General features: G+C 45.8%; 1 protein-coding gene across 1 annotated transcript; it reads left to right on the forward strand.

Annotated features, from left to right (window-relative positions):
* Positions 1 to 2900: 2900 nt before the first annotated feature.
* LOC308150687 (piRNA biogenesis protein EXD1-like) lies at positions 2901 to 17574 on the forward strand (the record flags this gene model as incomplete). The annotated part of the gene is made up of 12 exons (XM_080523492.1): positions 2901 to 2907; positions 5317 to 5395; positions 6041 to 6140; positions 7068 to 7154; positions 13471 to 13575; positions 13834 to 13914; positions 14268 to 14411; positions 14632 to 14758; positions 15215 to 15279; positions 15628 to 15851; positions 16968 to 17175; positions 17467 to 17574. 12 exons carry the CDS (start codon positions 2901 to 2903, stop codon positions 17572 to 17574), a joined length of 1335 nt encoding a protein of 444 aa, XP_080379618.1.
* Positions 17575 to 18949: the final 1375 nt, after the last annotated feature.

Genomic DNA, 18949 nt, shown 5'->3' on the forward strand with positions numbered 1-18949 from the left:
GCTGGATGTGTGGGGTCAGCCACAATCTTGCGTGCTCTCTTCAATGATCTGGAGCTATGGAGGTCTGTGATGGGAGGCAGAGGGCAGCCGATGAGCCGCTCAGCTGTATGTACGACTCTTTGTAGCTTGGCCTTGGATCGGGCAGACGCAGTGTCGTACCAGACAGTGATGGAAGATGTTAAGATGCTTTCTATGATGGCCCTGTAGAACTGGACCAGGATGTGACGACTGATGTGAAGTCTCTTCAGCTGACGGAGGAAAAAAAAACGCTGCTGGCCTTTTTTCACTAAATGGGTGATGTTGTTATCCCATTTTAGTTTGTTGGAGATGGTAGTGCCCAGAAACTTGAATTCATCCACTATCGTGACATGGGAGTTATTGATGACCAGTGGAGAGTGAGTTGGAGCCTTTTTCCGGAAGTCCATAATCACCTCCACTGTCTTGGTGTTGTCGAGTTCCGGGTTATTGGCTGCAGACAAGGACACCAGGCGGCCGACCCTCCCTCCGGTACGCAGTCTCATCATTATTAGTGATGAGCCCAACCATGGTGGTGTCATCTGCATATTTGATGGTCTTGACAGATGTGTCACCAGAGGTACAGTCGTTGGTGTACAGGGAGTAGAGCAAGGGGGAGAGCACACAGCCCTGAGGAGCACCAGTGTTAACTGTGCGGGGCTGAGACAGATGAGGGCCCATCCTGACATACTGCCTCCTGTTGGTGAGGAGGTCAGTAATCCACTGACTGATGGAGGGGTGGATATTCAGCTGGGCCAGTTTATTGTGGAGGAGGTCAGGAATGATGGTATTGAAGGCTGAACTATAATCCACAAACAGGATTCTGGCATAGGTGTTCCGATTTTCCAGGTGTGGCAGAATATAGTGGAGCGCCAAGTTGACTGCGTCGTCTGCTGAGCGGTTGGGTCTGTATGCAAATTGCAGGGAGACGCCTGCAACACCTGGTATCCGTTCCCAAACGTTGTTTGAGAAAGCTGATAAAGTAGTATGTTATCTATTTAAAATGTGACAAACAAAGTCAAAGGAAATGCAACATTGTGGAATCTAAATGGTAGACGAACTGCACGTCGCTGCCACTGAATAATAATGCGCCCATTGATACTTTGCGCTCCGTGCCAGATAGTGCTACTAATGTGTTAATGTTTCTTTGTCTGGGACAAAATATCGATACAGCGATTATTGTGTCACGGCCTCTTGTGATACAATTAGCAGCTCACGTCGCCAAATACCGATATTTGAAAAAAAGAAATTTTGAGGGGAGAAACAAGCTGCGCACGAGCGTTGTATAACGGAGATGAACCAACTACGTTGAAGATGATGAATGGCTGTAAGCGGGGAAAAACTAATACGAAAAGCACCTCTGACATACAAATCTAAAGTCTGGAACCATTATATTTTAAAGCAAGGCTTCCTTTTAACTCCCCGAGGGCTACGACTGTTCTATCGCTGGGTTTATCAGCAAAGACCTTCGTCCGTGCAGTGTAGTTGAAAATAAAGGTTTCCGCAGAATGATGCAAAGTAAAATGCATAGTTTAATATTATCAGTATGTATTTGTGTGATGTGACTTAGTTTGCTTTTGAATTATATCTTTTATGCAGCAGTGGTGTGCAGCTTGCTACCTTTTGCCTATTTTTGCTGTGTTTATTTGAGTTACAGAGATGCATCTCTTTATTGTGTGTTTTGTTGTGATTACGTTAGTGTGTTTTCTTGTTATGATTTGATTATCGTTGACAGCTGTGCTCCTTCAACCCCACGGAGTCAGAGGCTCGTCGAGCACAGACCAGAAAGGTGCCGGTGTTGGTAGTGAAAACTCAGCCATCCTCTTCGCCAATGTTATATTTCAGAGGCATGAAAGAATTGAGGTCCACACCGTTCCGTGGTGTGTTTGTAGTTTTACACCAAAACACAGTGTCCTACATAACAGTCGCATGCTCATTAACCTAAATGAGCCACTCTCCATGGAAAATGAGCTTTGATTGAATTCATATTATTTATTTATTTTGTTTGCAATAATGCAAAGCGGTTCCAAGACATAATAAGGTCATTTTTGTTTCTTTTTTCCCAGCCTAGGAATAAATAAATAATGTGTTATTTAATTCACTATTTGTATTCTTGAATTCATATTTCTTTAGACTACACCAGATTAATGTTAATGATGTGTTCATTAAAAACACAAATCGTCATTATTATTTTTTATTTTATTTTTGAATATCGGCAGATATTTCTCATAGATGATCGGTGGGGAAAAAAACGGTATCGGGGCATCCCTAGTATCAATAACATCTTATTCCCATCCCTATTCATCACCTCCACATTCAAGTCATGCATGGGCTAATTTAGCTAAACCAGTGGTTCTCAAACCTCTCCTCGGGCCCCCTAGCCGCTCCACATATTTGATCCGTTCCACCACCAGCACACCTGATTCAACTAATCAAGTACAAATCATAATTGCATTGTACTTGATTAGTTGAATCAGGTGTGCTGGTGGTGGAACAGATCAAATATGTGGAGTGGCTGGGGGGTCCCCGAGGAGAGGTTTGAGAACCACTGAAATAAGCCATGTAGAAATGCAGGCATACTTTTACTAGAAACTACAAAATGTGTTTCTTATACCATGAAAATGTCTCCAGAACAGGTAGATGGAGAATGTGTGCAACAGTTCAGTCATTACCTGCCCTTCATGTATAGATGAAGGCTTTAACTTCTGCACATCCTGGTTGACCTCATGATAGAAGAGGTTCATCTTCACCTGCAGGTCTTCATACGCTTTTGGACTCTCTGGTTCGATCCCTGGTCCCTTCACGATCCGGCCCCAGAGACAGAACGGATTCTCAGCCTTCGATAGAGAGCATGTCAAGTCAACTATACAGGTTAGGTCTCAAAGATGCAAGGTAACAAATATGGTATGGGGAAGGCGGTAGTCTAGTGGTTAGAGAGGCCGGCTAGCAATCGGAAGGTCACTGGTTCGATCCCCGCCTCATGAGGGAGCTGCATGTGCTCTTGAGCAAGGCACTTAACCTACGGCGGCCAGACGTCCCCGATTTCCGGGGACAATCGCCGGTTTGGGTGGCCTGTCCCCGGCAACAAAATGTCCCCGGAAAAGTCCCCGTTTCAAGCATATTTATTTATTTTTAAATCTTGGCTTGTATTGTCACCGAACCTGCTGCCAAGGGTCCTACCCATGGGGTCCTCCACCCCTTTATAACGTCAATGTATGCATATTACCCGTTAATGGACGATCGTTACATTCAATAGAAAGCATTTCAGCCCCGATTGTTCCCCATTAACGAGCTCATTATGATTGAATGGAGCAATAACAAGGTCATTCTTCACCACTCAGTGAATTACATCCAAGCGTGGGGAAAGCACGCAGACAGTCTCAATGATAATACAATGAAATATATGCAGTGGGTGTATGAAGTTGTTTTAAATTATTAATAAAAATACAATACAATATACAGAATTTTGACAACATCATTAGTCTTATGTTAGGCTTAAACATTATGTTAGGCTTAAATTATGAGTAGGGTAGTGGAGATAAAAATGGGCATAAAAAGCACAATAGTGTGTACAAATTCACCAGAATGCAGGAAATTAAGTGTTAAATCCTCCTTTTTTCTGGGGGAGGACCCCCAGACCCCCCGCTTGGTTGATGGTTGGCTCGTCAACCTGAACAGTTCTAAGAATTACTTTTAATACCACTTACAGTACACTGACACTAATGTTGAGAGGCACATTCCAGTATTTACACTTGAGTATTCTTGCTTGAATGTGTATACATTGGTCAAAATAAGGTCAAAATAAATGAAACAGCAATTGTCCCCGTTTCTGTATTTCATCATGATAAAATGTATACATTTTTCCTAAAAAGTTGGAAATGTCCCCAGATTGCATCTGAGAAATCTGGTCACCTTAACTTAACCCCTATTTGCTCCAGGGGAGCCGACTATTGCTGACCCTGTGCCTAGAGCAAAAAATACCAAATTCCAACAATTGATTGACAAGTTGATTGCATGGCAAATAAAACATTCATTCTTCTTTTAACAAGGTCAGAACTTGAACCGACATCAGCCACTATTAATACTACACATTTATGCAATGATGAAATAATTACCTTCAAAATGGATATGTAGTACATCGTTAAACCTCCAACAGCTTGGCCAACTGCAAGTTAAAACAAAGAATATCGCACGTGGCTGTATTCCATATCATTGAAACTTCAAACTCAGCTTGGTGTGTTCTTCAAATCTATAAGCTATATAATAATTAAAATAGTTAGTTACAGTCGTGCATTTTATGATTTTTGCTCAATCAAATAAGCACCTGCGGTTAGCCTGCTTAGCTAATGACTTCACGAGAAACGCAGTCTGGTAATGAAATAATATGGTAAACGGAGATTTTCTTGGCTAATTATAATTTCAGCTAGCAGATATTCGCTTGCACATGCCTTTGAATCGTGATAGCTTAGCAATTTCACTAGTTTTGTACCTTCTTAAAGTTCGCTGAGGTAAAACAAGTTGAACGTTGGCGCTTTTATTTTGAATCGAGGAGGGAGGTGGACAGGCAGAGGTCTGTTGTCGTTCACGGAACACAGATGTACGGTGGCCGACAAGAGCAAACGCGCTGCAAAGACCACCGTACAGATGCAATTCTGGAGGCAAACTAATCCCAGGAAACTCGTCCTGTTCGTAATTCCAAATGGAGACAAAAAGGGCAGTGCTTGTAAATGCTGTCCCCCCTTATGGACACATCATTCTCCATATAACGACGTCGGATGGGAGTTAGAATCGGTGCTCTACTATTCTACCTAGCCCAGAGTCCCCGGATGAGTGCCTCTAAAACTGAACTCGTATTTTGAGAAAAACTGAATAGTATTTTGAGAACTGAATTGTATTTTGAGTCAAACTGAATTGTATTTAGAGAACTGAATTGTATTTTGAGAAAAAACGAATTGTATTTAGAGAAACTGAATTTGAAAACTGAATGAAAATAATGAAAACTGAATCGAATACAATTCAATCTGTCGAATACAATTCAGTTTGTGCTCAGATTAAATTCAATCTGTCAAATACAATTCAGATCTGTGAAATACAATTCAATTTGTGGTCATATTCAATTCAATCTGTCAAATACAATTCAATTTCTGCAGGCACTAAAATAGCTCCATACAGGAGGTGCAACGCATGTGGAGAGGCCGGGTGTCCAAAAACGGCTATTTTTTAATGTATGTATTTATTTATTTGCAATAATGAGTGAGTCAACCAGCTAGTAATGTATTGCTGTGGATTTATCTCTTTCAGTCGTTAATGTGGAGAATGGAAGGACATTTCCTGGGGTGATGCTGTTTTTTGGACATGAGATTCTGAACGGTAAGTCAAGGTGATGCGGTTATACCCTGTCATACCCTGTCCCTGTCCATCATACCCTGGTTATACCCTGTCCATCATACCCTGTCATAACCCTGTCATACTGTGTGCATCATACCCTGTCATACACTGTCCATAATACCCTGTCATACCCTGTCCATCATACCCTGTCATACCTTATCCATCATACCCTGGTCATACCCTGCCCATCATACCCTGGTCATACCCTGTCCATCTTCTCAAATAATATTAAATAATATAACTAAACATCTGCTTTGCTGATATAACTTTGTCCAACTGTCTTTCAGTGGAATCTCCCAAAGAAAAAGCAAAGAGCGGGTAATTACCTCTTGATATTTGTATGGCATAGGCCTATTTCTTACTATAATCTTCCCATGGAATCAATGCATTATGTAGTAATTCCTTCAATTGCCTACAAAGCCTCCTCTGCAGTGCTGGGGGGTATTCCATCAATGTCACTAAAGGAAAATCTAGGCTTATTTTGATGTCTCGTGAAGTCTCGTCACACATATAAAAAAATCGGGGTCTCTTGAAAACGTATCAAAAATAAGCCTGGATTTTCCTTTAGTGACATTGATGGAATACAATGGTTTGTATTTATTTCCCCTTGTAAACCTTTGTCTAATGTGTCACACAGAGACAACACTGAGGTAGACTACAGGGCAGAAGGACACCTGTCCGTGGCAGAGTTTCAGCCGTACAGGAAGAGCATCACACAGGGTGAGAGGTCACCTCAGGTTATGTTCACTATCATCGTCATGTTTTAAAAATAAATATAATGTTCTTATATCACTATTTGCACTTCTGGTTAGATGCTAAACTGCATTTCGTTGTCTGGTACTTGTACTCCGCAATGACAATAAAGTTGAATCTCTAATCTATTAGTTATAAATGAAAGCCATATTTTACCTCTTTGTTAATGGAGTTAACTCTCCTCCCTCCCCCTTTCCCCTTTTGTAGAAACAGAAAGATTTGTATGTTGCTGAACATATCCATGATGTACGCACGGCTAAATGGAATGTTGTCACATCTTTTCATATTACTCTGCATTTGTATATATTACCGTTATCAAAGTTACATTATTACCGTTGCTTGGCAACCGGTAAACAACTGTTCAGCGGATGAATATACTTACAATAAAACATAGTTCCATTAAAATACATTAATGAAAAGTTTGTCTTGTCTTTCTTCTGTAAAATATTGATAGATAAATGTGGTAACCGTTGTATATAAGCGTTGTAAAAAACGTTGTATAATGGCACTCCGCTTCGCATCGTGCCTAACCACCCCGCTAGCTGTGCCGATATCCACGACATACCACGGCTTCTCGTTCGATAACGCTTAAATATCCTATATCAGTTAGTAATAATGCACGCCGACGCTGACGCTTTGGTCCAAAGCGACTTACATACACTGCAGTGAGTGCATGCATCTTTTCAGCATACATGGTCCCAGCGGGAATCTAACCCACCACCTAGCCCATGCTCTAGAAACGGAGCCACTGTGCTTGACAATGCACAAATATACAACAAAGTTTTCGGAGGAGAAACAAAGGTGTTATCTGAGTCATCAAAGGTGTGTGTGTGTGTGTGTCCTTCAGTCTAAAACTGTACTAGTCACAGGGATGATCGAGCCACCTGATTGGCTACACTCTCCCCATTCAGGTGATGCACATCAGGAAGCAGCAGGTGATTGGCATCGGAGCGGACGGGGTCGGCGCCTTCCAGCACGAGAGGCTCTGTTGGCTGCAGGTGAGGAGAGACTAGAGAGAGAGAGAGAGAGAGAGAGAGAATTTTTTGAATTTTAACGACACTTTATTTATCAATTATTCCGACATTACAGCAGAAAACATTTCACAACTAACTGTACATAACACTCGTCTTCCTGTCAAGGAAAACTACAAACGATTTGATACACAATTTTTAAAAACACAACAAAACAAAAAATCAAGTCAGCTCAGTTGCCAATGCCAGCTCATCCACTATTACAGAGCACAACACTCCCTCATGTGCCCATATAATGGCGAACTGATCCAAATTGTTCATAGCTCTATAATAGTTAAAATCTATGCCCAGTCTGGCCTTGATCATCTTTTTAAAAAGACATACGGCGTCATGATCCGAGTCCTGTTTTACTTTGTTTCTCCTACTGATATACACAGCCATCTTTGCTCTCCCTAAAATGAAATTAAACAGATGGCACTTGTTTTTTTCTTTTTTGCTGTATTTAAAACCCAAAATGTACCTCTCTTTTGAGAACACCTCTTTACCAGACTGGAAAAGTCTCTTTAATAGACCTAACAAAGGCAACAGCCTGGGACAATCTAGAAAACAGTGAAACACTGTCTCCCGTTGCGCACAAAAAGGACAGTCATGTGAGACATCAGGGTTCAGTATGGAAATAAAAGCATTAATAGCCACTATGCCATGTAAAACCCTCCACTGCAGATCGCCAATTCTTTTGAATAATGGTGGTTTGTACAGTGCTCGCCACTCTGGTTTCACCTCATCGCTGAGACCAAAGTGTGCTCTCCAGGGAGTATCACCTCTCCCGTTGAGCTTCTCTTTGTGGATAACCTTGACCAACAGTCTGTACATACATTTACCTTTAACCACATCAAGAAACACACCAGAAACATCTCCTATTGCTAAAAGAGGCCCTGTGCAGTTTTTAAAATCAGGCTGCAGCTTAACTGTAGGAAAAAGATCCTCATCACTAGGATGAAGAGACCCGTTTTTATACTCTGTCAACATGCGACGTTCTATCTCACTGAGCCCCTGCCTCCATTTTCCCAGCATCATGTTGACCATCCTGATGGATTTCACCTCCAAACGCGAAGCCAGGGCAGCAGCATTGTCCATGTTTGCCCCTGTCAATTCCACAACATGTCCCAAAGTGGTGACCTTTGACCTGCAGAGCTGTTCGGAGAGTGTCAGTCCCGGCCCACCAGCTACATCCAAACGCGCTCCCAGTACAACTGGCTCTTTCAACAACCAGAACAATGACTTTGAGTAATCCAGTGGTCCTTTCTTGAACAAACTCCATATTTTAAAAAGCACACGGTAAAAAACAGGTAGAACATTTAAACGAGCACCGCTAAAATCCATTAAAAACAGAGAATTCGACAGTCCCAGTCCTCCAAGCCGTTGTAGTATTGCACAAGCCACCGGCCTCCACACCAAGTCTTTTGGCCCATAGAAAAGTCTCTGAATGAACTGGAGTCGGAAAGTTGCACCCCTACTGCACAGGTGCACAAGACCCTGCCCACCCTCCTCCTTGGGCAGGTACAAAACACTCTGGGGCACCCAGTGCAGCTTGTCCCCAAAAAAATCTAAAAAACAAGCTTGAAGTTTAGGGAGAAGGTCTACTGGGGGGTCAACACACATCAGGCGGTGCCACAGTGTGGAAGTTACTAGATTGTTGATTACCAAAACACGACCCCTATACGACATGTTTGGTGCAATCCATTTCCATTTCTTTAAACGACCTTGAGCTATTTCTAGTACGTTCTCCCAGTTTTTACATTTAAAAGTCTCATCCCCTAAAAACACACCCAAATATTTAAACCCTCCCTTCTTCCAATGCAGGCCCCCTGGTAAAATGAGTCTACTGCTCAAGTTACCTACCATGAGTGCTTCGCTCTTCCCCCAATTGACCTTAGCCGATGAAATCAAAGCAAAACGTCCCACATTTTCAACTAACACATTAATATCCTCCTGTTTACTTATAAAAATAACCAAATCGTCTGCATATGCTGATAGCTTAAAAGGTGCGATGCATCCAGGGACACTTACACCAGAGAGGCTTGCCCTGAGTCTGTGTAGCAGGGGTTCAAATGCCAGAGAATACAGCATTCCCGACAAAGAACACCCCTGCCTAATACCCCTCTGAATTTTAAAAGGAGCACTCAAACCACCATTAATCTTTAGCACACTCTCAATGTTACTGTACATGGCCTTGATCTTGGCTATGAGACCTGGGCTGAAACCAAAAGCCTCCAGAGTTTTCCACAAGTACTGATGTTCAACCCTGTCAAAAGCCTTCTCCTGGTCTATGGAAATAAGACCAGTTTCCAACCCTAAAGCACTAGAGATGTCCAGAAAATCCCGAATCAAAAAAACATTGTCACTGATCAACCTGTTAGGCACACAATAGGTCTGGTCACGGTGGATCACCTTCCCCATTACCTCTCTCAGCCTGGTAGCTAACACCTTGGAGAGGAGCTTATACTCGGTACACAGAAGTGAGACAGGCCTCCAGTTCTTAATCTCCATTAAGTCTCCCTTCTTTGGCAACAGCGTAATTACTGCCCTCCTGCAGCTCAGCGGCAGCTGTCCTCCAGTGAGACTATCTTTGAGTACCATCAGGAGATCCTCCCCCATCACTGACCACATTCTCTTATAAAACTCCACAGGCAACCCATCTATACCTGGAGCTTTCCCATTTTCCATGCTCTGCAGGGCAGTATGGAGCTCATCAAGAGACACATCCGCCTCCAGCTCTGCGCTGGACTCTTTTTCTACCTTTGGTAGACCTTCATAAAAATCATGCGATACCTCCTGCTCCTCTCCAAGTTCAGACTGGAAGAGGCTACTATAAAATCCAACAGCATGCCTCCTGATGTCAGTGGACTCAGACAGTATATGACCTGTGTCTGAGCGCATGCTGTGGATGAGCCTCTTCTGACCATTCTTGTGCTCCAGACCAAAAAAGAAACGGGAAGATGCATCCATCTCCGAAATGTTTCTAAAACGTGACCTCACCAGAGCACCCTGTGCTGAGATACCTAACAGGTCAGCCAGAGCAGACTTTTTAGCTTTGAGAGCCCCAATATGGCCTCGATCTCCTGTGGATTCTGCGAGCTCTTGAAACTCCTCCACATCAATCTCTAGAGCCTTCATAGATCTGGCTATATCTCTAGTAACATTTTGAGTGTACTGTTGGCAAAACTGCTTAATCTTGCACTTCCCCACATCCCACCACTGCTGTATTGAGGTAAAACTGTCCTCTGTCTGCTTATGAACCTTCCATAAATAGGTAAGAGCGTTCCTAACATTTTTATCAGTTAAAAGAGACGTATTAAAATGCCAATAAGTACTTTGTGGTTTCACACACTTGATAAAAACAGAGCAGTACACAAGAGAATGATCAGTAAAACCAACAGGAGTTATATAGCAACTTTCAAAAACACTGAAATGGTGTTTAAAACAATAAAACCGATCAAGTCTGGCCATTGATAAAACATCATCCCTAGTATGAACCCAAGTGTATTGCTTTTTCTTTTGATGCATCCGCCTCCACACATCACACAGTTCATACGTCTCAATTACCCTAGAGAGACGACTACGAGATGCAGAGTGAGGCTCTTGGTGATTCCTATCTAAAACGGGGTTTACAGTACAGTTAAAATCCCCTCCCAGAAATAAAAATTCTTCATTATCACACCCCTTAATAACATCAGCCAAAGAGTCTAAAAAACACACTCTTTCCAAACCAACATTTGGGGCATAAACAACAATAAATACCATTTTCACCTTCTCATATAAAACTCTTACTTTTAAAAGACGTCCCTTTACCACCTCCTCAATCTCACATGACTGTGGTAAGAAATGACTGGAAAATAAAATCCCCACTCCACCACTATTACTGGTGTTGTGGCTTAAAACTATTTCCCCCTTCCATTCTCTTTTCCAGGCCACTGTGTTGTCCTCAGTGCTGTGTGTCTCTTGGATAAGCATCACATCAATACCCTTTAATTCCATTAATTTATAGAGAGATGCCCTCTTTGCATCATCCCTTGCCCCATTTAGATTTAGAGTACCTATTTTGAATTCTGTCATGATAAAATATCCAACCTGCAGGACATAAAATATTAAAAAGAGACCAGTTAACTTAACCCTCATTGGAGATTTTTGTTCTTGCCTTTTGGACAATTTTCTTTAACCGATAAATCTCCTGCTCAGAGAAACCTTCATCGTTCATGTCATTGCGTTTCATTAGCCATTTAGCGGACTCAACAAATAACTTAATGTCAGGAAAAAAAGTTTCCACCTTAACTGCCCTTGTGCCTTTCGTATCCTGTAGAAAACCTTTTATTCTATTTAAAGAATACCCATCCCTCCTGTCAGCCTGAGGCTGAGTGGGAGGCAGAGACTCCACATCATCCCCTACGTCAGAGTCCTCACTGTCAATGACTGCCTCCCGCTCTGGTTGGCACTTTTTTGCTCTGGAGTCAGATTGACTGACCTCAGTTTTCCTTTTTTGTGTAGTTTTGATACCATCAGCATTAAGTTCCATTTCCTCCTCATTTGCGTTATCCTCTACTTCTCCAGTAGCTAGACCAGCCCGTTTGCCCAGTCTGATTCTTTCTTCACTTCCGACCCCTGTCTTCTGAGCTCCCACTTCTTCACCCTCCTCGACCACAGTGGCCTTCTCAACAGCCTTCGGCTTCCTCTTCCCCTTTCCCGTTTTTCCTGCCTCCACTACCAAACCTCCCCTTTTCTCCTGCACCTGCTCACCCTGTTCTGCCCCCTCTACCAGGTCTATCCCCTCCTCCTGCTCACCCCCCCCTGTCTCCTCCACCAGGCCTAGGCCTCTCCTCTCCTCCTGCACCTTCTGACCTTGTCCTGTCTCCTCCACCAGGTCTATCCCCTCCTCCTGCACCTTCTGACCTTGTTCTGTCTCCTCCACCAGGTCTATCCCCTCCTCCTGCACCTTCTGAGCCTGTCCTGTCTTCTCCACCAGGTCTATCCCCTCCTCCTGCACCTTCTGAGCCTGTCCTGTCTTCTCCACCAACCCTTCTCCTGTCTCTTTCTTCCCAGAGGTTCTCTCTCGACTCTTGTTGGTGTTTGAGCTACTTGGGCCTGCCCCGGTTGACGGCGGTGTTTGCTCAGTGGACCCAGGCCTTTTATTAGGACAGGACCTAATCATGTGGCCTTCCATCCCACACCCAAAGCATTTCATCGTATCTGAAGTGATGTAAATAATATAATCGAAGTCATCCACTCTAAACTTCATTGATAACTTAAGATCACTTCCATTTGTCAAAATCATGAAAACCTGTCTTCTGAAAGATACCACATGCTTTAACAGAGGGGATTTACAACCCAGTGAAATCATCTTCACCTGGGACACTAACTGACCGTGCCTAGCCAGTTCCCTCTCCAGGACCTCATTTCTCACAAAAGGAGGAACATTAGATATCGTTATCCTTTGTGCTGGACTTACTAAAGGAAACACAGGGATAAAGGTGTCCTGGACAACCACTCCCTCCTCCACCATCAAATTCACTTTATCAACACAGTCCCAAAAAATTACAACTGCGTTGTTCATCCGCGATGCAGATCTCACACTATCATGCCCTACAACAGCTCCGACGGCCGAACTACACTCTTCCACGGTGCAGTTTGGTCCCGGAGAAAGCTTTATCGCGTGTCTCCGTGTCAGGCGTTCAAAGCCCATGGTAGCAGGTGGCATGCCGACCAGCAGAACTGGTGGCTGCTACGCGCTCCAACACCCACCAAGAGAGAGAGGGAGAGAGAGAGAGAGAGAGAGAGAGAGAGAGAGAGAGAGAGAGAGAGAGAGAGAGAGAGAGAGAGAGAGAGAGAGGGAGAGGGAGAGGGAGAGGGAGAGGGAGAGGGAGAGGGAGAGGGAGAGGAGAGGGAGAGAGAGAGAGAGAGAGAGAGAGAGAGAGAGAGAGAGAGAGAGAGAGAGAGAGAGAGAGAGAGAGAGAGAGAGAGAGAGAGAGAGAGAGAGAGAGAGAGAGAGAGAGAGAGAGAGAGAGAGAGAGAGAGAGAGAGAGAGAGAGAGAGAGAGAGAGGGAGAGGGAGAGGGAGGGACAGAGACAGAGAGAGAGAGAGGGGCAGAGAGAGAGAGAGAGAGAGAGAGAGACAGAGAGGCAGAGAGAGAGAGATGGACAGAGAGAGGGACCGAGAGGGACACAGAGAGAGAGAGATGCAGAGAGAGAGGTGTCAAACCACCAATTCTCCTCAGTGGGTTCATAACCTCTCATTTCACACACAGTGGGTATTGAATCACACCATATTGGACCCAATCTTCCCTACACAGATCGCCACCAAGAACAAAGTGTATCTCTTTGATGTGCTGCTGCTTGGGGCTAGAGCCTTTAAGAACGGCCTGTCTATGATCCTGGAAAACGACCACATATTAAAGGTGAGTTATGTACTCTATGGTATACAGACAATTGAAATGTTATGCATATTTATGTATGCATTATGCATTGCATGTTTCGCCTTTTCTTTTTTTTGTACAGCATAGTACTTGTGTCAAACATCAAAAAAGAAAGAATAAATTGATTAAATAAATAAATAAATAAAATAAATAAATCTTAGACATTGGCTTCATCCACGTTTTAACAATTCTTTGTTTCACCTTTTCTGTTTCACCACTGTTGGTTCATCTCCTGTGCAGGTGACCCATGACTGCCGTGGCATCGCAGGGTGTCTGATGGCTCAGTTCGGAGTCAATCTCACCAACGTGTTTGATACACAGGTATTGTTACTGTGAAACAAAACGATTTCTATCTTCACTGCAGCTTCGGCCGCTTGTCTCTCTCTCCATGAGTGGTCTATAATCAGGGATGCAAACTAGTCACCTTTCGGTGACATTTTCCGTTTTTTAATCCAAAATTGGTCATCTGTTTTATTTATTTATTTATTTTTAAGGCATGGCAAGTTTATTTGTATAGCACATTTCATACAACAGGAGCAAGTCTGTTTCCCCACCTCACGTGTCCTTCTCACCTTCTCCACCCCTGAGCAGTTTGCCCCCCCTGATAATTGATGTGTAAGGCTCATACCCAGCGGTCTCTCCCCTGATGTGTGACCCTGACGATGTCCCCCCAGGTGGCAGACGTCATGTGCTTCTACAGAGAGACGGGCGGCTTCCTCCCAGACCGGGTCAGTACCCTCCATGAGGTGGTCAGCCTCCACCTGAAGATGGCCCCGTTGAGACTGTCCTCCCTGAAGATCAAGGCCCAGCTCACCAAGGTAGCCTACATCAATCCTGTTTGTCACAGTGTGAGGGGGGGGGAGAGGTGGGAGAGAGAGAGGAGGGAGGGAGGGAGGGTGGGAGAGAGAGAGAGAGAGGGAAAGAGAGAGAGGAAGGAGGTGGGAGAGAGAGAGAGGAGGGAGGGCTCCGATGCTCGGTGAGACACATGTTTGATACTGTCTGTGTGTCTGTCTGTGTGTGTGTCTGTGTGTGTGGCAGGAGGACAGAGAGGTGTGGTACGTGCGGCCGTGCCCCGGCTCCCTACTGAAGGTGATGGCCCTGTCAGTGATCCACCTGCCCTCCCTCAGACTGGTGCTGCTGGACAACCTCATGGCCGACTACACAGGTGACGGATGACGGATGAACCTTTAGCTATGTATCTATAATAATAATAATAATAATAGCTTGGATTTAATATAGAGCATAAAACCCAAGGACGCTTTACATTTCTACAGGAAATGGTCAGACAGACAAAACAGAAAACAAACAAAACAAAACAGAAACAGTGACTAGGGGCCAAAGGCCTTGGTGAACAGATTAGTTTTGAGGGCTGATTTGAAGGAGTCCAGGGTGGGGGCATTGTGGATCACTATGGAGTTTTGAGATACGTTATTTCATTAAACACTGAATCGTATATGTTGTATAATGAGTAGTTATGATGTAAGTTAGCGTGTAAGAATCCTATAGGCTGGAACAGCAGTTCTTTGTCTGAAAACTATGTCAACTCACGTATGTGTCCTGTATACTTTGAAGACTGTACCGCGACCGGTCGACCATCACTTTTTATTCAATCCCTACGCAGGTCTGGTGGACTCGTACCTCAGCAGCAGCCGAGAGGAACCCGTCTACATACAGAACATCGGCACGGTGAGTTACTGAACAACAACAAAAAACCCGACAATATGTCGAGATTACATGAGACAATGGGGGTAACGCTCATTAGACTGTGACGCTCATTAGACTCATGAGTGAAAAAAAAAAAAGAATAATGGAATATCCCCTTGGCAAAAACTGTCCCCGTGACATGATCTAGCTCAGAACATTCGATTCTGATGTGTTGTATCGTGTTGAGAGGTGGTGTGTGTGTGTGTGTGTGTGTGTGTGTGTGTGTGTGTGTGTGTGTGTGTGTGTCGGTGTGTGTGTCGGTGTGCGTGTGTGCGTGCGTGCGTGTGTGCGTGTGTGTGTGCGTGTGTGTGTGTGCGCGTGTCTGAGCAGCGCAGTGTGTTGGAGCTGCCCAAAGACCTCCGAGAGCTGGAGTACACACGCAGAAAGCGCCAGGAGTGGGCCGTGGAACGCTACCCCGTCACTGAGCAGGGCCTGCTGACGCGCTCCCATCCCCGCCCCGGCCCCCAGCCTACCCCTTCACCCGCAGACCCCCCCCCGCCCGCCCTGGAGCTCCAGGCCCCAGCAAAGACCCCCCATCCCACCACCGCCCAGAGGTCTTCTAACCTCCCCACGGCCCTTACCCCAGCAGCCCTTACCCTAGCTGCCCTCACCCCACCTTCTCTTACCCCTCTTTCCCTTACCCCTCCTTCTCTTACCCCTCCTGCCCTTACCCCTCCTTCTCTTACCCCTCCTTCTCTTACCCCTCCTGCCCTAACCCCTCCTTCTCTTACCCCTCCTGCCCTAACCCCTCCTTCTCTTACCCCTCCTGCCCTAACCCCTCCTTCTCTTACCCCTCCTGCCCTTACCCCTCCTGCCCTTACCCCTCCTTCTCTTACCCCTCCTTCTCTTACCCCTCCTTCTCTTACCCTTCCTTCTCTTACCCCTCCTGCCCTTACCCCTCCTTCTCTTACCCCTCCTTCTCTTACCCCTCCTTCCCTTACCCCTCCTTCTCTTACCCCTCCTTCTCTTACCCCTCCTTCCCTTACCCCTCCTTCTCTTACCCCTCCTGCCCTAACCCCTCCTTCTCTTACCCCTCCTTCTCTTACCCCTCCTTCTCTTACCCCTCCTTCTCTTACCCCTCCTGCCCTTACCCCTCCTTCTCATACCCCTCCTGCCCTTACCCCTCCTGCCCTTACCCCTCCTTCTCTTACTCCTCCTTCTCTTACCCCTCCTTCCCTTACCCCTCCTTCTCTTACCCCTCCTGCCCTTACCCCTCCTTCTCTTACCCCTCCTTCTCTTACCCTTCCTTCTCTTACCCCTCCTTCTCTTACCCCTCCTTCTCTTACCCCTCCTGCCCTTACCCCTCCTTCTCTTACCCCTCCTTCTCTTACCCCTCCTTCCCTTACCCCTCCTTCCCTTACCCTCCTTCTCTTACCCCTCCTTCTCTTACCCCTCCTTCTCTTACCCCTCCTTCTCTTACCCCTCCTTCCCTTACCCCTCCTTCTCTTACCCTTCCTTCTCTTACCCTCCTTCCCTTACCCCTCCTTCCCTTACCCTCCTTCCCTTACCCCTCCTTCCCTTACCCCTCCTTCTCTTACCCCTCCTTCCCTTACCCCACCTTCTCTTACCCCTCCTTCTCTTACCCCTCCTTCTCTTACCCCTCCTTCCCTTATCCCTCCTGTCCTTACCCCCTGTCCTTACCCCTTCTGGAAGCTTCCCTCTGGGTGCAGCCCCGCGTCCCCTTCAGGAGGACCAGGACTGGTGGGGATGGTGAAGGACACCATGGGCAGAGGGAGGCCCCCGGCTAAAGACGCTTCGCCCTCCCCTCCCGCCTTCCCCTCCTTGGGGAGAGGGCTGTCTCTCCAGATAGCAGCCCAGCAGGGCCCCATGGAGAGTCCCCCCGGAGCCCCGAAGAGGGCTCGAAGAGGGAGGAAGGAGGTGGCCCCCCCAGGCCCCAGACCCAGCCCTGCTACCCCCTCCATACCCCCCCCAGGCCCCAGACCCAGCCCTGCTACCCCCTCCATACCCCCCCCAGGCCCCAGAGGGCCCAGACCCAGCCCTGCTACCCCCTCCATACCCCCCCCCCAGGCCCCAGACCCAGCCCTGCTACCCCCTCCATACCCCCCCAGGCCCCTGAGGGCCCAGACCCAGCCCTGCTACCCCCTCCATACCCCCCCCAGGCCCCAGACCCAGCCCTGCTACCCCCTCCATACCCCCCCCAGGCCCCAGAGGGCCCAGACCCAGCCCTGCTACCCCCTCTATAACCCCCCCAGGCCCCAGCCCCAGCCCTGTAGGGGGAGCTCTGGTCCAGCCCCCTCCCTCTCCAGCCACGCCTGAGAACCTCCCTGCCACGGGGAGACACCTCGCCTCTCCTCTCAGTCTCTCCTTCAGTTCTTTCAGAAAGCCTTAAAAGAGCCATGTGTGATGTTTATGGTACAGACCAGCAGGTGGCAGTCAAGGGTCAATTTTGTTACTTCTACATACAGTGCCCTCCACAATTATTGGCACCAATCTTTTCTTGGTAAAGATGAGAAAAATGGGTTCCTTTTTCTCCTTGTTCCTTGTTCCTTGTTCCTTTTGGTGAATCAGCTTAATGTCACGCTGGAAAAGAATTTGAATCATCCAACCTATAATTGAAGTAAATTTATTCTGAGAAGAAGAAAAAACATCTGTCATCAAGACATTATTATTTCTAACACAACCACGTGTGCCACAATTATTGGCACCCCTAGACATTCTTCTGAACAAAATGTACGTTTTGTATGTCTTTTTAAGTTGATCAGAGTGTTTAGGAGCTTTCAAGCATGTTTATTTTTACCTTGCTGTTCGGTACTTGTATCTTAACATTTAATTTAAAAAATATATAATTCTCCCTCATTTTTTTGTACTGATTTGTCTGAGTAGTGGTGGTGAGAACTCTTGAATCTGTACTAAGTGCAGCCATTTCGCTTGGTAATGAGATTCCTAGCGTAGCGTGGATGTACTCTGCCAGATTACAGCCTGATGATCAAATCCATCCCTTTTATAAGAGAGAACATACAGTACATCCATCAATGCATAGCCTACCAGCCACTTTTTCCTGCTATGGTCCTGCTTTTTCCTGCTATGTGAATAGATGATTCACTTACTTTGCTTTGGATAAAGGTGTCTACTAAATGCCAATAAAGACTGAATCATCTATCCATCAGTCATTGCAAGAAAAGTAATCTTGGCTTGGGTCAGGGTTGGTATTCATAGTCATTGGTAGTCATAATGCTAGAGGTGATGATGATGATGATGATGATGATGATGATGATGATGAGAGATGAGTACTACATAGAGATTGGCTGTTTGCCATTGAGGATAGCAGGGGCGGATTTAGGATCGTAGGAGATCCGGGGCTTAGCCCAGAGGGAGAATATAATGTGCGCGCGGAGCGCGCTGGAAAATTTTGCCTTCAACCTTCAACTTACCACCACCTTAAAGCAGACAAAAGGCACTGGAGAACACATATACATTCACACCCTTTAATGAAGCAAACTAATTGTGGTGGTTCTGGGCACAGAGGGAGGTCAGCACACGTAGCTCCCAGTGGTGTAGTCTACGTGATACGCAGGACTACGCCGTATACCCACTAGGAAAGGCCAAGGATTTGCGTATACCAGGGGCGGATTTAGGATCGTAGGAGATCCGGGGCTTAGCCCAGAGGGAGAATATAATGTGCGCGCGGAGC

The sequence above is a fragment of the Nansenia antarctica genome (assembly GCF_963989245.1).
Source record: "Nansenia antarctica genome assembly, chromosome: 2".
NCBI classification, from domain to species: Eukaryota; Metazoa; Chordata; class Actinopteri; order Argentiniformes; family Microstomatidae; genus Nansenia; species Nansenia antarctica.